The 14328-nt window shown below is 45.7% G+C and overlaps 1 protein-coding gene across 1 annotated transcript in view; it reads left to right on the top strand.

Annotated features, from left to right (window-relative positions):
- Positions 1-667: 667 nt before the first annotated feature.
- LOC310939563 (uncharacterized protein) overlaps positions 668-14328 on the top strand; it is a gene marked incomplete at both ends in the record, with an annotated part of 30239 nt that continues 16578 nt past the window's right edge. Inside the window, 42 exons of the mRNA XM_083904338.1 lie at positions 668-722; positions 1424-1444; positions 1554-1716; positions 1819-2087; positions 2186-2331; positions 2415-2748; positions 2839-3001; positions 3104-3372; positions 3470-3615; positions 3699-4032; positions 4123-4285; positions 4388-4656; positions 4754-4899; positions 4983-5316; positions 5407-5569; positions 5672-5940; positions 6038-6183; positions 6267-6600; positions 6691-6853; positions 6956-7224; positions 7322-7467; positions 7551-7884; positions 7975-8137; positions 8240-8508; positions 8606-8751; positions 8835-9168; positions 9259-9421; positions 9524-9792; positions 9890-10035; positions 10119-10452; positions 10543-10705; positions 10808-11076; positions 11174-11319; positions 11403-11736; positions 11827-11989; positions 12092-12360; positions 12458-12603; positions 12687-13020; positions 13111-13273; positions 13376-13644; positions 13742-13887; positions 13971-14304. Coding sequence (XP_083760464.1) covers positions 668-722; positions 1424-1444; positions 1554-1716; positions 1819-2087; positions 2186-2331; positions 2415-2748; positions 2839-3001; positions 3104-3372; positions 3470-3615; positions 3699-4032; positions 4123-4285; positions 4388-4656; positions 4754-4899; positions 4983-5316; positions 5407-5569; positions 5672-5940; positions 6038-6183; positions 6267-6600; positions 6691-6853; positions 6956-7224; positions 7322-7467; positions 7551-7884; positions 7975-8137; positions 8240-8508; positions 8606-8751; positions 8835-9168; positions 9259-9421; positions 9524-9792; positions 9890-10035; positions 10119-10452; positions 10543-10705; positions 10808-11076; positions 11174-11319; positions 11403-11736; positions 11827-11989; positions 12092-12360; positions 12458-12603; positions 12687-13020; positions 13111-13273; positions 13376-13644; positions 13742-13887; positions 13971-14304 — 9196 coding nt within the window. The remainder of the gene's footprint in view (positions 723-1423; positions 1445-1553; positions 1717-1818; positions 2088-2185; positions 2332-2414; positions 2749-2838; positions 3002-3103; positions 3373-3469; positions 3616-3698; positions 4033-4122; positions 4286-4387; positions 4657-4753; positions 4900-4982; positions 5317-5406; positions 5570-5671; positions 5941-6037; positions 6184-6266; positions 6601-6690; positions 6854-6955; positions 7225-7321; positions 7468-7550; positions 7885-7974; positions 8138-8239; positions 8509-8605; positions 8752-8834; positions 9169-9258; positions 9422-9523; positions 9793-9889; positions 10036-10118; positions 10453-10542; positions 10706-10807; positions 11077-11173; positions 11320-11402; positions 11737-11826; positions 11990-12091; positions 12361-12457; positions 12604-12686; positions 13021-13110; positions 13274-13375; positions 13645-13741; positions 13888-13970; positions 14305-14328) is intronic.

Raw genomic sequence — 14328 nt, 5'->3', positions numbered from 1 at the left:
GATATCAGTTCAGATGTGAAAGGTACCCAACCCTAGTCACGGGTGCCCCGCCCTATGTCACCTGGGATCAGCACCAGAGCCCAGAGAGTCCCTCGTGTGGACAATAAAGTGGTAGAGGTTGAATTCAGACTGATCTTGTTTTAATTATTGTTGAACTTTATTGTATTTGTGTTGGAATTAATGATTGTCCTTTCTCTGCTCATTTCACTCATGTTTTGGGAGTGCTTGAATTTGGATTGTTTGAGTAATTACATTTAAAAAAATAATAATAATAATAAAAATTTAATAAAAGGCTGTCCTATAGTGAACATACAGTATATACATACATCATACAGAGGTGTTTCTTTTTTAAGGGGCTATAATCTGTGTTTTGCTTGTGTCACAGCTGGGAGCCATGTTCTCAGTGATAGCAAGCCTGCAGCTTTCAGTCCAGGGCATATGTCTCTTATAGCCACACTTAAAAATTAGCTTGCCATTAAATATAATTAAATACCGTTTACAATTTAATCAGTGTATATATGAAGCTGACTCACTTCCATCTTCTCTACAAAAAATTCATCAGAAGGAATGAGGAAACATGACAACGGTATACAGTGGGAGGGACACAGCTGAGTCTGACCAAACCTAGCCTATATAGAGAAACAAACATGCAACATTCAGTCACACAATGGCTTTGTTGAAATGGATGCGCATACTGAGTCTGACGAGTCTCTTATCTGCAGGTGAGGAAGAATGACAAAATATTTACACTATTAACTGAAGATAACTCAGGATAACTTGTTACATACACACACACACACACATGCACTGTTCACTTCAATATTGTTTGACAAATTTATTTTTATTTATTTTATTTTTATTTTTAGTGGCCTTAAACCACCAGCAGTTTGAGAATATGCCTTGGAAAATATACATAATATAGTATATATAACAAATGTAAGGAGAAAAATACTGCAGAAGGTTTTATCTTTTTATAACCTTTTATATCATGTTATCTGTTATCATGTGATGTATATTTATACTGCAAAGTACGTCTTTATTTATTAAGGAAATATGAAAACAACTTGCAGCAAAAAAAAGAAAAAATCTGTATTAAACAACTTCTGCAATATTCTTTATTGTTGACTTATTAACATGCATACATGTGCATGATGGCAGCGCATGGACATTTAAGTATATATGGATAATATGTGGATAATAAGGTCTCGAAGTCCAGGTGGATAAGTGGGTTCTGAATCTGTCTGAATCTTGAAAGTAGACTGTGGGGGTGACAATAGGGAAGGACAATATTTTTTAGGTAGTGTAGCTGGAAACTGGCAAAAATAATAAAAAATTTGGTTCTGCCACATGACTTTAGCAATAAAGGACTAACGATCTGGCGATGGCTATGCAAGAAGATGACTTTGTGTTGTCTGTCTTACAGAATCATATGCTCAGCTGAATGGTAAGATGCTGCTTTAAAAATATCTGAAATATCTGGACTTTCTTTTAATAAAGAATTTTTGCCTCAATCATAAATAGTGAATTACCAATTATTTTGACCTGCTTTCCAGTGTGTGGCACAGTTCCACTGACAAACAGCATAGTCGGAGGTGAAGATGCTCCACCTGGGAGTTGGCCTTGGCAGGTTAGTCTGCAGAGCTTTGGTGACCATGTTTGTGGTGGTTCCCTCATCAACAGAGAGTGGGTCATGTCTGCTGCTCACTGCTTTTCCAGGTGGGTACCTACGATATGAGAAGGTCAATTTCTATATGTTTGTTTCTGCTCTTTAGCAATGTGTTTCATCGTCAAACGGATGCATGTTTGTTATCATTTCAGTACAAGCACATCCGGATGGGAGGTTTCTCTTGGTCGTCAGAACCTCCAGGGCACAAACCCAAATGAAGTGTCCAGAACTGTTGCCAGAATCATTTTACACCCAAACTATGATGGTGACACCAACAACAATGACATTGCTCTGCTCAGACTCTCCTCACCAGTCACATTCACAGACTATATCAGACCTGTGTGTCTGGCAGCCAGTGGCAGTGTGTTCAACAATGGTACAAATAGCTGGGTCACTGGCTGGGGTGAAGTCAATGAGGGAGGTGAGTCTGCTTGTTGCTGACAAGGAGTGCCTTTTAACTGATATATAAAGTATAGAAACTGAGTGTACAAACTGTCTCTCTCTTTTGGTCTCTCTCAGTGTCCCTACCATTCCCTGAAACTCTGCAAGAAGTGGAGGTTCCAGTTCTGGGAAATAGACAGTGTAACTGTCTCAATGGTGTTGGTACAATCACAGACAACATGATCTGTGCTGGTGTTCTGGTGGGAGGCAAAGACTCATGTCAGGTAAGCTGCTTCTTTTCATATGTCACTCATTGCTGAATGTGTAAAGGACTTTGTGAAACCTTAAATCTTCTCCACGTCCTCAGGGTGACTCAGGAGGACCAATGGTAAGCAAACATGGCTCTGTCTGGGTCCAGTCTGGAATAGTTAGTTTTGGTTTTGGTTGCGCTCGACCCAATTTGCCAGGAGTCTACTCCAGAGTGTCCAGTTACCAGCCCTGGATCAACTCCCTGATCCGCTCTGATGAGCCAGGTTTTGTGCAGTTCAGTTCTAGTGGTTGGGACACTGATAGCAGCCACACCTGTCCTGGTCTCCCATCACCTCTTAGTACTACTACTACTGCTTCTGGGACTAGTACCAATACTGCAGAACCCAGTGCTACAATCACAGAGCCAGGATCTGTTACATCAAGTGCTGAATGTAAGTATTCTGATCGCAACAACCCTGCTGTTTGATCCAGAACTGTGCAATTACTGTAGGAGTCACTGTATTTTGCTCTGTTGTTTCCAGTGTGTGGCATCACTCCCCTGAATAACAGGATAGTCGGAGGTGAAGATGCTCCACCTGGGAGTTGGCCTTGGCAGGTTAGTCTGCAGAGCTTCAGTGGCCATGTTTGTGGTGGTTCCCTGATCAACAGAGAGTGGGTCATGTCTGCTGCTCACTGCTTTTCCAGGTGGGTACCTACGATATGAGAAGGTCAATTACTATGTGTTTGTGTCTGCTCTTTAGCAATGTGTTTCAACGTCAAACGTATGCATGTTTGTCATCATTTCAGTACAAGCACATCTGGATGGGAGGTTTCTCTTGGTCGTCAGAACCTCCAGGGCACAAACCCAAATGAAGTGTCCAGAACTGTTGCCAGAATCATTTTACACCCAAACTATGATGGTGACACCAACAACAATGACATTGCTCTGCTCAGACTCTCCTCACCAGTCACATTCACAGACTATATCAGACCTGTGTGTCTGGCAGCCAGTGGCAGTGTGTTCAACAATGGTACAAATAGCTGGGTCACTGGCTGGGGTGCAGTCAATGAGGGAGGTGAGTCTTCTTGTTGCTGACAAGAGTGCCTTTTAACTGATATATAAAGTATAGAAACTGAGTGTACAAACTATCTCTCTCTTTTGGTCTCTCTCAGTGTCCCTACCATTCCCTGAAACTCTGCAAGAAGTGGAGGTTCCAGTTCTGGGAAATAGACAGTGTAACTGTCTCAATGGTGTTGGTACAATCACAGACAACATGATCTGTGCTGGTGTTCTGGTGGGAGGCAAAGACTCATGTCAAGTTAGCTGCTTCTTTTCATTTGTCACTCATTGCTGGATGTGTAAAAGACTTTGTGAAACCTTTAATCTTCTCCGCGTCCTCAGGGTGACTCAGGAGGACCAATGGTAAGCAAACAGGGCTCCGTCTGGGTCCAGTCTGGAATAGTTAGTTTTGGTTTTGGTTGCGCTCGACCCAATTTTCCAGGAGTCTACTCCAGAGTGTCCAGTTACCAGCCCTGGATCAACTCCCTGATCTGCTCTGATGAACCAGGTTTTGTGCAGTTCAGTTCCAGTTGTGGGGACAGTGATAGCAGGTATACCTGTTCTGGTCTCCCACCACCTCTTAGTACTACTACCACTGCTTCTGGGACTAGTACCAATACTGCAGAACCCAGTGCTACAACCACAGAGCCAGGATCTGTTGCATCAAGTGCTGAATGTAAGTGTTCTGATCACAACAACCCTGCTGTTTGATCCAGCACTGTGCAATTACTGTAGGAGTCACTGTATTTTGCACTGTTGTTTCCAGTGTGTGGCATCAATCCCCTGAATAACAGGATAGTCGGAGGTGAAGAGGCTCCTCCTGGGAGTTGGCCTTGGCAGGTTAGTCTGCAGAGCTTCGGTGGCCATGTTTGTGGTGGTTCCCTGATCAACAGAGAGTGGGTCATGTCTGCTGCTCACTGCTTTTCCAGGTGGGTTCCTACGATATGAGAAGGTCAATTACTATGTGTTTGTGTCTGCTCTTTAGCAATGTGTTTCAACGTCAAACGTATGCATGTTTGTCATCATTTCAGTACAAGCACATCCGGATGGGAGGTTTCTCTTGGTCGTCAGAACCTCCAGGGCACAAACCCAAATGAAGTGTCCAGAACTGTTGCCAGAATCATTTTACACCCAAACTATGATGGTGACACCAACAACAATGACATTGCTCTGCTCAGACTCTCCTCACCAGTCACATTTACAGACTATATCAGACCTGTGTGTCTGGCAGCCAGTGGCAGTGTGTTCAACAATGGTACAAATAGCTGGGTCACTGGCTGGGGTGCAGTCAATGAGGGAGGTGAGTCTTCTTGTTGCTGACAAGAGTGCCTTTTAACTGATATTTAAAGGATAGAAACTGAGTGTACAAACTATCTCTCTCTTTTGGTCTCTCTCAGTGTCCCTACCATTCCCTGAAACTCTGCAAGAAGTGGAGGTTCCAGTTCTGGGAAATAGACAGTGTAACTGTCTCAATGGTGTTGGTACAATCACAGACAACATGATCTGTGCTGGTGTTCTGGTGGGAGGCAAAGACTCATGTCAGGTAAGCTGCTTCTTTTCATTTAACACTCATTGCTGAATGTGTAAAAGACTTTGTGAAACCTAAAATCTTCTCCATGTCCTCAGGGTGACTCAGGAGGACCAATGGTAAGCAAACAGGGCTCTGTCTGGGTCCAGTCTGGAATAGTTAGTTTTGGTTTTGGTTGCGCTCGACCCAATTTGCCAGGAGTCTACTCCAGAGTGTCCAGTTACCAGCCCTGGATCAACTCCCTGGTCCGCTCTGATGAGCCAGGTTTTGTGCAGTTCAGTTCTAGTGGTTGGGACACTGATAGCAGCCACACCTGTCCTGGTCTCCCACCACTTCTTAGTACTACTACTTCTGCTTCTTGGCCTAGTACCAATACTGCAGAACCCAGTGCTACAACCACAGAGGCAGGATCTGTTGCATCAAGTGCTGAATGTAAGTATTCTGATCACAACAACCCTGCTGTTTGATCCAGAACTGTGCAATTACTGTAGGAGTCACTGTATTTTGCTCTGTTGTTTCCAGTGTGTGGCATCACTCCGCTGAATAACAGGATAGTTGGAGGTGAAGATGCTCCACCTGGGAGTTGGCCTTGGCAGGTTAGTCTGCAGAGCTTCGGTGGCCATGTTTGTGGTGGTTCCCTGATCAACAGAGAGTGGGTCATGTCTGCTGCTCACTGCTTTTCCAGGTGGGTACCTACGATATGAGAAGGTCAATTACTATGTGTTTGTGTCTGCTCTTTAGCAATGTGTTTCAACGTCAAACGTATGCATGTTTGTCATCATTTCAGTACAAGCACATCCGGATGGGAGGTTTCTCTTGGTCGTCAGAACCTCCAGGGCACAAACCCAAATGAAGTGTCCAGAACTGTTGCCAGAATCATTTTACACCCAAACTATGATGGTGACACCAACAACAATGACATTGCTCTTCTCAGACTCTCCTCACCAGTCACATTCACAGACTATATCAGACCTGTGTGTCTGGCAGCCAGTGGCAGTGTGTTCAACAATGGTACAAATAGCTGGGTCACTGGCTGGGGTGCAGTCAATGAGGGAGGTGAGTCTTCTTGTTGCTGACAAGAGTGCTTTTTAACTGATATATAAAGTATAGAAACTGAGTGTACAAACTATCTCTCTCTTTTGGTCTCTCTCAGTGTCCCTACCATTCCCTGAAACTCTGCAAGAAGTGGAGGTTCCAGTTCTGGGAAATAGACAGTGTAACTGTCTCAATGGTGTTGGTACAATCACAGACTACATGATCTGTGCTGGTGTTCTGGTGGGAGGCAAAGACTCATGTCAGGTAAGCTGCTTCTTTTCATTTGTCACTCATTGCTGAATGTGTAAAGGACTTTGTGAAACCTTTAATCTTCTCCACGTCCTCAGGGTGACTCAGGAGGTCCAATGGTAAGCAAACATGGCTCTGTCTGGGTCCAGTCTGGAATAGTTAGTTTTGGTTTTGGTTGCGCTCGACCCAATTTGCCAGGAGTCTACTCCAGAGTGTCCAGTTACCAGCCCTGGATCAACTCCCTGATCCGCTCTGATGAGCCAGGTTTTGTGCAGTTCAGTTCTAGTGGTTGGGACACTGATAGCAGCCACACCTGTCCTGGTCTCCCATCACCTCTTAGTACTACTACTACTGCTTCTGGGACTAGTACCAATACTGCAGAACCCAGTGCTACAACCACAGAGCCAGGATCTGTTACATCAAGTGCTGAATGTAAGTATTCTGATCGCAACAACCCTGCTGTTTGATCCAGAACTGTGCAATTACTGTAGGAGTCACTGTATTTTGCTCTATTGTTTCCAGTGTGTGGCATCACTCCCCTGAATAACAGGATAGTCGGAGGTGAAGATGCTCCACCTGGGAGTTGGCCTTGGCAGGTTAGTCTGCAGAGCTTCGGTGGCCATGTTTGTGGTGGTTCCCTGATCAACAGAGAGTGGGTCATGTCTGCTGCTCACTGCTTTTCCAGGTGGGTACCTACGATATGAGAAGGTCAATTACTATGTGTTTGTGTCTGCTCTTTAGCAATGTGTTTCAACGTCAAACGTATGCATGTTTGTCATCATTTCAGTACAAGCACATCCGGATGGGAGGTTTCTCTTGGTCGTCAGAACCTCCAGGGCACAAACCCAAATGAAGTGTCCAGAACTGTTGCCAGAATCATTTTACACCCAAACTATGATGGTGACACCAACAACAATGACATTGCTCTGCTCAGACTCTCCTCACCAGTCACATTCACAGACTATATCAGACCTGTGTGTCTGGCAGCCAGTGGCAGTGTGTTCAACAATGGTACAAATAGCTGGGTCACTGGCTGGGGTGCAGTCAATGAGGGAGGTGAGTCTACTTGTTGCTGACAAGAGTGCTTTTTAACTGATATATAAAGTATAGAAACTGAGTGTACAAACTATCTCTCTCTTTTGGTCTCTCTCAGTGTCCCTACCATTCCCTGAAACTCTGCAAGAAGTGGAGGTTCCAGTTCTGGGAAATAGACAGTGTAACTGTCTCAATGGTGTTGGTACAATCACAGACAACATGATCTGTGCTGGTGTTCTGGTGGGAGGCAAAGACTCATGTCAGGTAAGCTGCTTCTTTTCATTTAACACTCATTGCTGAATGTGTAAAAGACTTTGTGAAACCTTAAATCTTCTCCATGTCCTCAGGGTGACTCAGGAGGACCAATGGTAAGCAAACAGGGCTCTGTCTGGGTCCAGTCTGGAATAGTTAGTTTTGGTTTTGGTTGCGCTCGACCCAATTTGCCAGGAGTCTACTCCAGAGTGTCCAGTTACCAGCCCTGGATCAACTCCCTGATCCACTCTGATGAGCCAGGTTTTGTGCAGTTCAGTTCTAGTGGTTGGGACACTGATAGCAGCCACACCTGTCCTGGTCTCCCACCACCTCTTAGTACTACTACTTCTGCTTCTGGGCCTAGTACCAATACTGCAGAACCCAGTGCTACAACCACAGAGCCAGGATCTGTTACATCAAGTGCTGAATGTAAGTATTCTGATCGCAACAACCCTGCTGTTTGATCCAGAACTGTGCAATTACTGTAGGAGTCACTGTATTTTGCTCTGTTGTTTCCAGTGTGTGGCATCACTCCCCTGAATAACAGGATAGTCGGAGGTGAAGATGCTCCACCTGGGAGTTGGCCTTGGCAGGTTAGTCTGCAGAGCTTCGGTGGCCATGTTTGTGGTGGTTCCCTGATCAACAGAGAGTGGGTCATGTCTGCTGCTCACTGCTTTTCCAGGTGGGTACCTACGATATGAGAAGGTCAATTACTATGTGTTTGTGTCTGCTCTTTCGCAATGTGTTTCAACGTCAAACGTATGCATGTTTGTCATCATTTCAGTACAAGCACATCCGGATGGGAGGTTTCTCTTGGTCGTCAGAACCTCCAGGGCACAAACCCAAATGAAGTGTCCAGAACTGTTGCCAGAATCATTTTACACCCAAACTATGATGGTGACACCAACAACAATGACATTGCTCTTCTCAGACTCTCCTCACCAGTCACATTCACAGACTATATCAGACCTGTGTGTCTGGCAGCCAGTGGCAGTGTGTTCAACAATGGTACAAATAGCTGGGTCACTGGCTGGGGTGCAGTCAATGAGGGAGGTGAGTCTTCTTGTTGCTGACAAGAGTGCCTTTTAACTGATATATAAAGTATAGAAACTGAGTGTACAAACTATCTCTCTCTTTTGGTCTCTCTCAGTGTCCCTACCATTCCCTGAAACTCTGCAAGAAGTGGAGGTTCCAGTTCTGGGAAATAGACAGTGTAACTGTCTCAATGGTGTTGGTACAATCACAGACAACATGATCTGTGCTGGTGTTCTGGTGGGAGGCAAAGACTCATGTCAGGTAAGCTGCTTCTTTTCATTTGTCACTCATTGCTGAATGTGTAAAGGACTTTGTGAAACCTTTAATCTTCTCCACGTCCTCAGGGTGACTCAGGAGGTCCAATGGTAAGCAAACATGACTCTGTCTGGGTCCAGTCTGGAATAGTTAGTTTTGGTTTTGGTTGCGCTCGTCCCAATTTGCCAGGAGTCTACTCCAGAGTGTCCAGTTACCAGCCCTGGATCAACTCCCTGATCCGCTCTGATGAGCCAGGTTTTGTGCAGTTCAGTTCTAGTGGTTGGGACACTGATAGCAGCCACACCTGTCCTGGTCTCCCATCACCTCTTAGTACTACTACTACTGCTTCTGGGACTAGTACCAATACTGCAGAACCCAGTGCTACAACCACAGAGCCAGGATCTGTTACATCAAGTGCTGAATGTAAGTATTCTGATCGCAACAACCCTGCTGTTTGATCCAGAACTGTGCAATTACTGTAGGAGTCACTGTATTTTGCTCTATTGTTTCCAGTGTGTGGCATCACTCCCCTGAATAACAGGATAGTCGGAGGTGAAGATGCTCCACCTGGGAGTTGGCCTTGGCAGGTTAGTCTGCAGAGCTTCGGTGGCCATGTTTGTGGTGGTTCCCTGATCAACAGAGAGTGGGTCATGTCTGCTGCTCACTGCTTTTCCAGGTGGGTACCTACGATATGAGAAGGTCAATTACTATGTGTTTGTGTCTGCTCTTTAGCAATGTGTTTCAACGTCAAACGTATGCATGTTTGTCATCATTTCAGTACAAGCACATCCGGATGGGAGGTTTCTCTTGGTCGTCAGAACCTCCAGGGCACAAACCCAAATGAAGTGTCCAGAACTGTTGCCAGAATCATTTTACACCCAAACTATGATGGTGACACCAACAACAATGACATTGCTCTGCTCAGACTCTCCTCACCAGTCACATTCACAGACTATATCAGACCTGTGTGTCTGGCAGCCAGTGGCAGTGTGTTCAACAATGGTACAAATAGCTGGGTCACTGGCTGGGGTGCAGTCAATGAGGGAGGTGAGTCTTCTTGTTGCTGACAAGAGTGCCTTTTAACTGATATATAAAGTATAGAAACTGAGTGTACAAACTATCTCTCTCTTTTGGTCTCTCTCAGTGTCCCTACCATTCCCTGAAACTCTGCAAGAAGTGGAGGTTCCAGTTCTGGGAAATAGACAGTGTAACTGTCTCAATGGTGTTGGTACAATCACAGACAACATGATCTGTGCTGGTGTTCTGGTGGGAGGCAAAGACTCATGTCAGGTAAGCTGCCTCTTTTCATTTGTCACTCATTGCTGAATGTGTAAAAGACTTTGTGAAACCTTTAATCTTCTCCACGTCCTCAGGGTGACTCAGGAGGACCAATGGTAAGCAAACAGGGCTCCGTCTGGGTCCAGTCTGGAATAGTTAGTTTTGGTTTTGGTTGCGCTCGACCCAATTTGCCAGGAGTCTACTCCAGAGTGTCCAGTTACCAGCCCTGGATCAACTCCCTGATCCGCTCTGATGAGCCAGGTTTTGTGCAGTTCAGTTCTAGTGGTTGGGACACTGATAGCAGCCACACCTGTCCTGGTCTCCCATCACCTCTTAGTACTACTACTACTGCTTCTGGGACTAGTACCAATACTGCAGAACCCAGTGCTACAACCACAGAGCCAGGATCTGTTACATCAAGTGCTGAATGTAAGTATTCTGATCGCAACAACCCTGCTGTTTGATCCAGAACTGTGCAATTACTGCAGGAGTCACTGTATTTTGCTCTATTGTTTCCAGTGTGTGGCATCACTCCCCTGAATAACAGGATAGTCGGAGGTGAAGATGCTCCACCTGGGAGTTGGCCTTGGCAGGTTAGTCTGCAGAGCTTCGGTGGCCATGTTTGTGGTGGTTCCCTGATCAACAGAGAGTGGGTCATGTCTGCTGCTCACTGCTTTTCCAGGTGGGTACCTACGATATGAGAAGGTCAATTACTATGTGTTTGTGTCTGCTCTTTAGCAATGTGTTTCAACGTCAAACGTATGCATGTTTGTTATCATTTCAGTACAAGCACATCCGGATGGGAGGTTTCTCTTGGTCGTCAGAACCTCCAGGGCACAAACCCAAATGAAGTGTCCAGAACTGTTGCCAGAATCATTTTACACCCAAACTATGATGGTGACACCAACAACAATGACATTGCTCTGCTCAGACTCTCCTCACCAGTCACATTCACAGACTATATCAGACCTGTGTGTCTGGCAGCCAGTGGCAGTGTGTTCAACAATGGTACAAATAGCTGGGTCACTGGCTGGGGTGCAGTCAATGAGGGAGGTGAGTCTTCTTGTTGCTGACAAGAGTGCCTTTTAACTGATATATAAAGTATAGAAACTGAGTGTACAAACTATCTCTCTCTTTTGGTCTCTCTCAGTGTCCCTACCATTCCCTGAAACTCTGCAAGAAGTGGAGGTTCCAGTTCTGGGAAATAGACAGTGTAACTGTCTCAATGGTGTTGGTACAATCACAGACAGCATGATCTGTGCTGGTGTTCTGGTGGGAGGCAAAGACTCATGTCAGGTAAGCTGATTCTTTTCATTTGTCACTCATTGATGAATGTGTAAAAGACTTTGTGAAACCTTTAATCTTCTCCACGTCCTCAGGGTGACTCAGGTGGACCAATGGTAAGCAAACAGGGCTCTGTCTGGGTCCAGTCTGGAATAGTTAGTTTTGGTTTTGGTTGCGCTCGACCCAATTTGCCAGGAGTCTTCTCCAGAGTGTCCAGTTACCAGCCCTGGATCACCTCCCTGATCTGCTCTGATGAGCCAGGTTTTGTGCAATTCAGTTCCAGTTGTGGGGACAGTGATAGCAGGCACACCTGTCCTGGTCTCCCACCACCTCTTAGTACTACTACCACTGCTTCTGGGACTAGTACCAATACTGCAGAACCCAGTGCTACAACCACAGAGCCAGGATCTGTTGCATCAAGTGCTGAATGTAAGTGTTCTGATCACAACAACCCTGCTGTTTGATCCAGCACTGTGCAATTACTGAAGGAGTCACTGTATTTTGCTCTGCTGTTTCCAGTGTGTGGCATCACTCCCCTGAATAACAGGATAGTCGGAGGTGAAGATGCTCCACCTGGGAGTTGGCCTTGGCAGGTTAGTCTGCAGAGCTTCGGTGGCCATGTTTGTGGTGGTTCCCTGATCAACAGAAAGTGGGTCATGTCTGCTGCTCACTGCTTTTCCAGGTGGGTACCTACGATATGAGAAGGTCAATTACTATGTGTTTGTGTCTGCTCTTTAGCAATGTGTTTCAACGTCAAACGTATGCATGTTTGTCATCATTTCAGTACAAGCACATCTGGATGGGAGGTTTCTCTTGGTCGTCAGAACCTCCAGGGCACAAACCCAAATGAAGTGTCCAGAACTGTTGCCAGAATCATTTTACACCCAAACTATGATGGTGACACCAACAACAATGACATTGCTCTGCTCAGACTCTCCTCGCCAGTCACATTCACAGACTATATCAGACCTGTGTGTCTGGCAGCCAGTGGCAGTGTGTTCAACAATGGTACAAATAGCTGGGTCACTGGCTGGGGTGCAGTCAATGAGGGAGGTGAGTCTTCTTGTTGCTGACAAGAGTGCCTTTTAACTGATATATAAAGTATAGAAACTGAGTGTACAAACTATCTCTCTCTTTTGGTCTCTCTCAGTGTCCCTACCATTCCCTGAAACTCTGCAAGAAGTGGAGGTTCCAGTTCTGGGAAATAGACAGTGTAACTGTCTCAATGGTGTTGGTACAATCACAGACAACATGATCTGTGCTGGTGTTCTGGTGGGAGGCAAAGACTCATGTCAGGTAAGCTGCCTCTTTTCATTTGTCACTCATTACTGAATGTGTAAAAGACTTTGTGAAACCTTTAATCTTCTCCACGTCCTCAGGGTGACTCAGGAGGACCAATGGTAAGCAAACAGGGCTCCGTCTGGGTCCAGTCTGGAATAGTTAGTTTTGGTTTTGGTTGCGCTCGACCCAATTTGCCAGGAGTCTACTCCAGAGTGTCCAGTTACCAGCCCTGGATCAACTCCCTGATCCGCTCTGATGAGCCAGGTTTTGTGCAGTTCAGTTCTAGTGGTTGGGACACTGATAGCAGCCACACCTGTCCTGGTCTCCCACCACCTCTTAGTACTACTACTTCTGCTTCTGGGCCTAGTACCAATACTGCAGAACCCAGTGCTACAACCACAGAGCCAGGATCTGTTGCATCAAGTGCTGAATGTAAGTGTTCTGATCCCAACAACCCTGCTGTTTGATCCAGCACTGTGCAATTACTGAAGGAGTCACTGTATTTTGCTCTGTTGTTTCCAGTGTGTGGCATCACTCCCCTGAATAACAGGATAGTCGGAGGTGAAGATGCTCCACCTGGGAGTTGGCCTTGGCAGGTTAGTCTGCAGAGCTTCGGTGGCCATGTTTGTGGTGGTTCCCTGATCAACAGAAAGTGGGTCATGTCTGCTGCTCACTGCTTTTCCAGGTGGGTACCTACGATATGAGAAGGTCAATTACTATGTGTTTGTGTCTGCTCTTTAGCAATGTGTTTCAATGTCAAACGTATGCATGTTTGTCATCATTTCAGTACAAGCACATCTGGATGGGAGGTTTCTCTTGGTCGTCAGAACCTCCAGGGCACAAACCCAAATGAAGTGTCCAGAACTGTTGCCAGAATCATTTTACACCCAAACTATGATGGTGACACCAACAACAATGACATTGCTCTGCTCAGACTCTCCTCGCCAGTCACATTCACAGACTATATCAGACCTGTGTGTCTGGCAGCCAGTGGCAGTGTGTTCAACAATGGTACAAATAGCTGGGTCACTGGCTGGGGTGCAGTCAATGAGGGAGGTGAGTCTTCTTGTTGCTGACAAGAGTGCCTTTTAACTGATATATAAAGTATAGAAACTGAGTGTACAAACTATCTCTCTCTTTTGGTCTCTCTCAGTGTCCCTACCATTCCCTGAAACTCTGCAAGAAGTGGAGGTTCCAGTTCTGGGAAATAGACAGTGTAACTGTCTCAATGGTGTTGGTACAATCACAGACAACATGATCTGTGCTGGTGTTCTGGTGGGAGGCAAAGACTCATGTCAGGTAAGCTGCTTCTTTTCATTTGTCACTCATTGCTGAATGTGTAAAGGACTTTGTGAAACCTTTAATCTTCTCCACGTCCTCAGGGTGACTCAGGAGGTCCAATGGTAAGCAAACATGGCTCTGTCTGGGTCCAGTCTGGAATAGTTAGTTTTGGTTTTGGTTGCGCTCGACCCAATTTGCCAGGAGTCTACTCCAGAGTGTCCAGTTACCAGCCCTGGATCAACTCCCTGATCCGCTCTGATGAGCCAGGTTTTGTGCAGTTCAGTTCTAGTGGTTGGGACACTGATAGCAGCCACACCTGTCCTGGTCTCCCATCACCTCTTAGTACTACTACTACTGCTTCTGGGACTAGTACCAATACTGCAGAACCCAGTGCTACAACCACAGAGCCAGGATCTGTTACATCAAGTGCTGAATGTAAGTATTCTGATCGCAACAACC

Source organism: Microchirus variegatus (genome assembly GCF_963457635.1).
Source record: "Microchirus variegatus genome assembly, chromosome: 17".
In the NCBI taxonomy this organism is placed as follows: domain Eukaryota; kingdom Metazoa; phylum Chordata; class Actinopteri; order Pleuronectiformes; family Soleidae; genus Microchirus; species Microchirus variegatus.
Note: the sequence above shows the minus strand (reverse complement) of the source record. Positions and strands in the feature narration are given on the sequence as shown.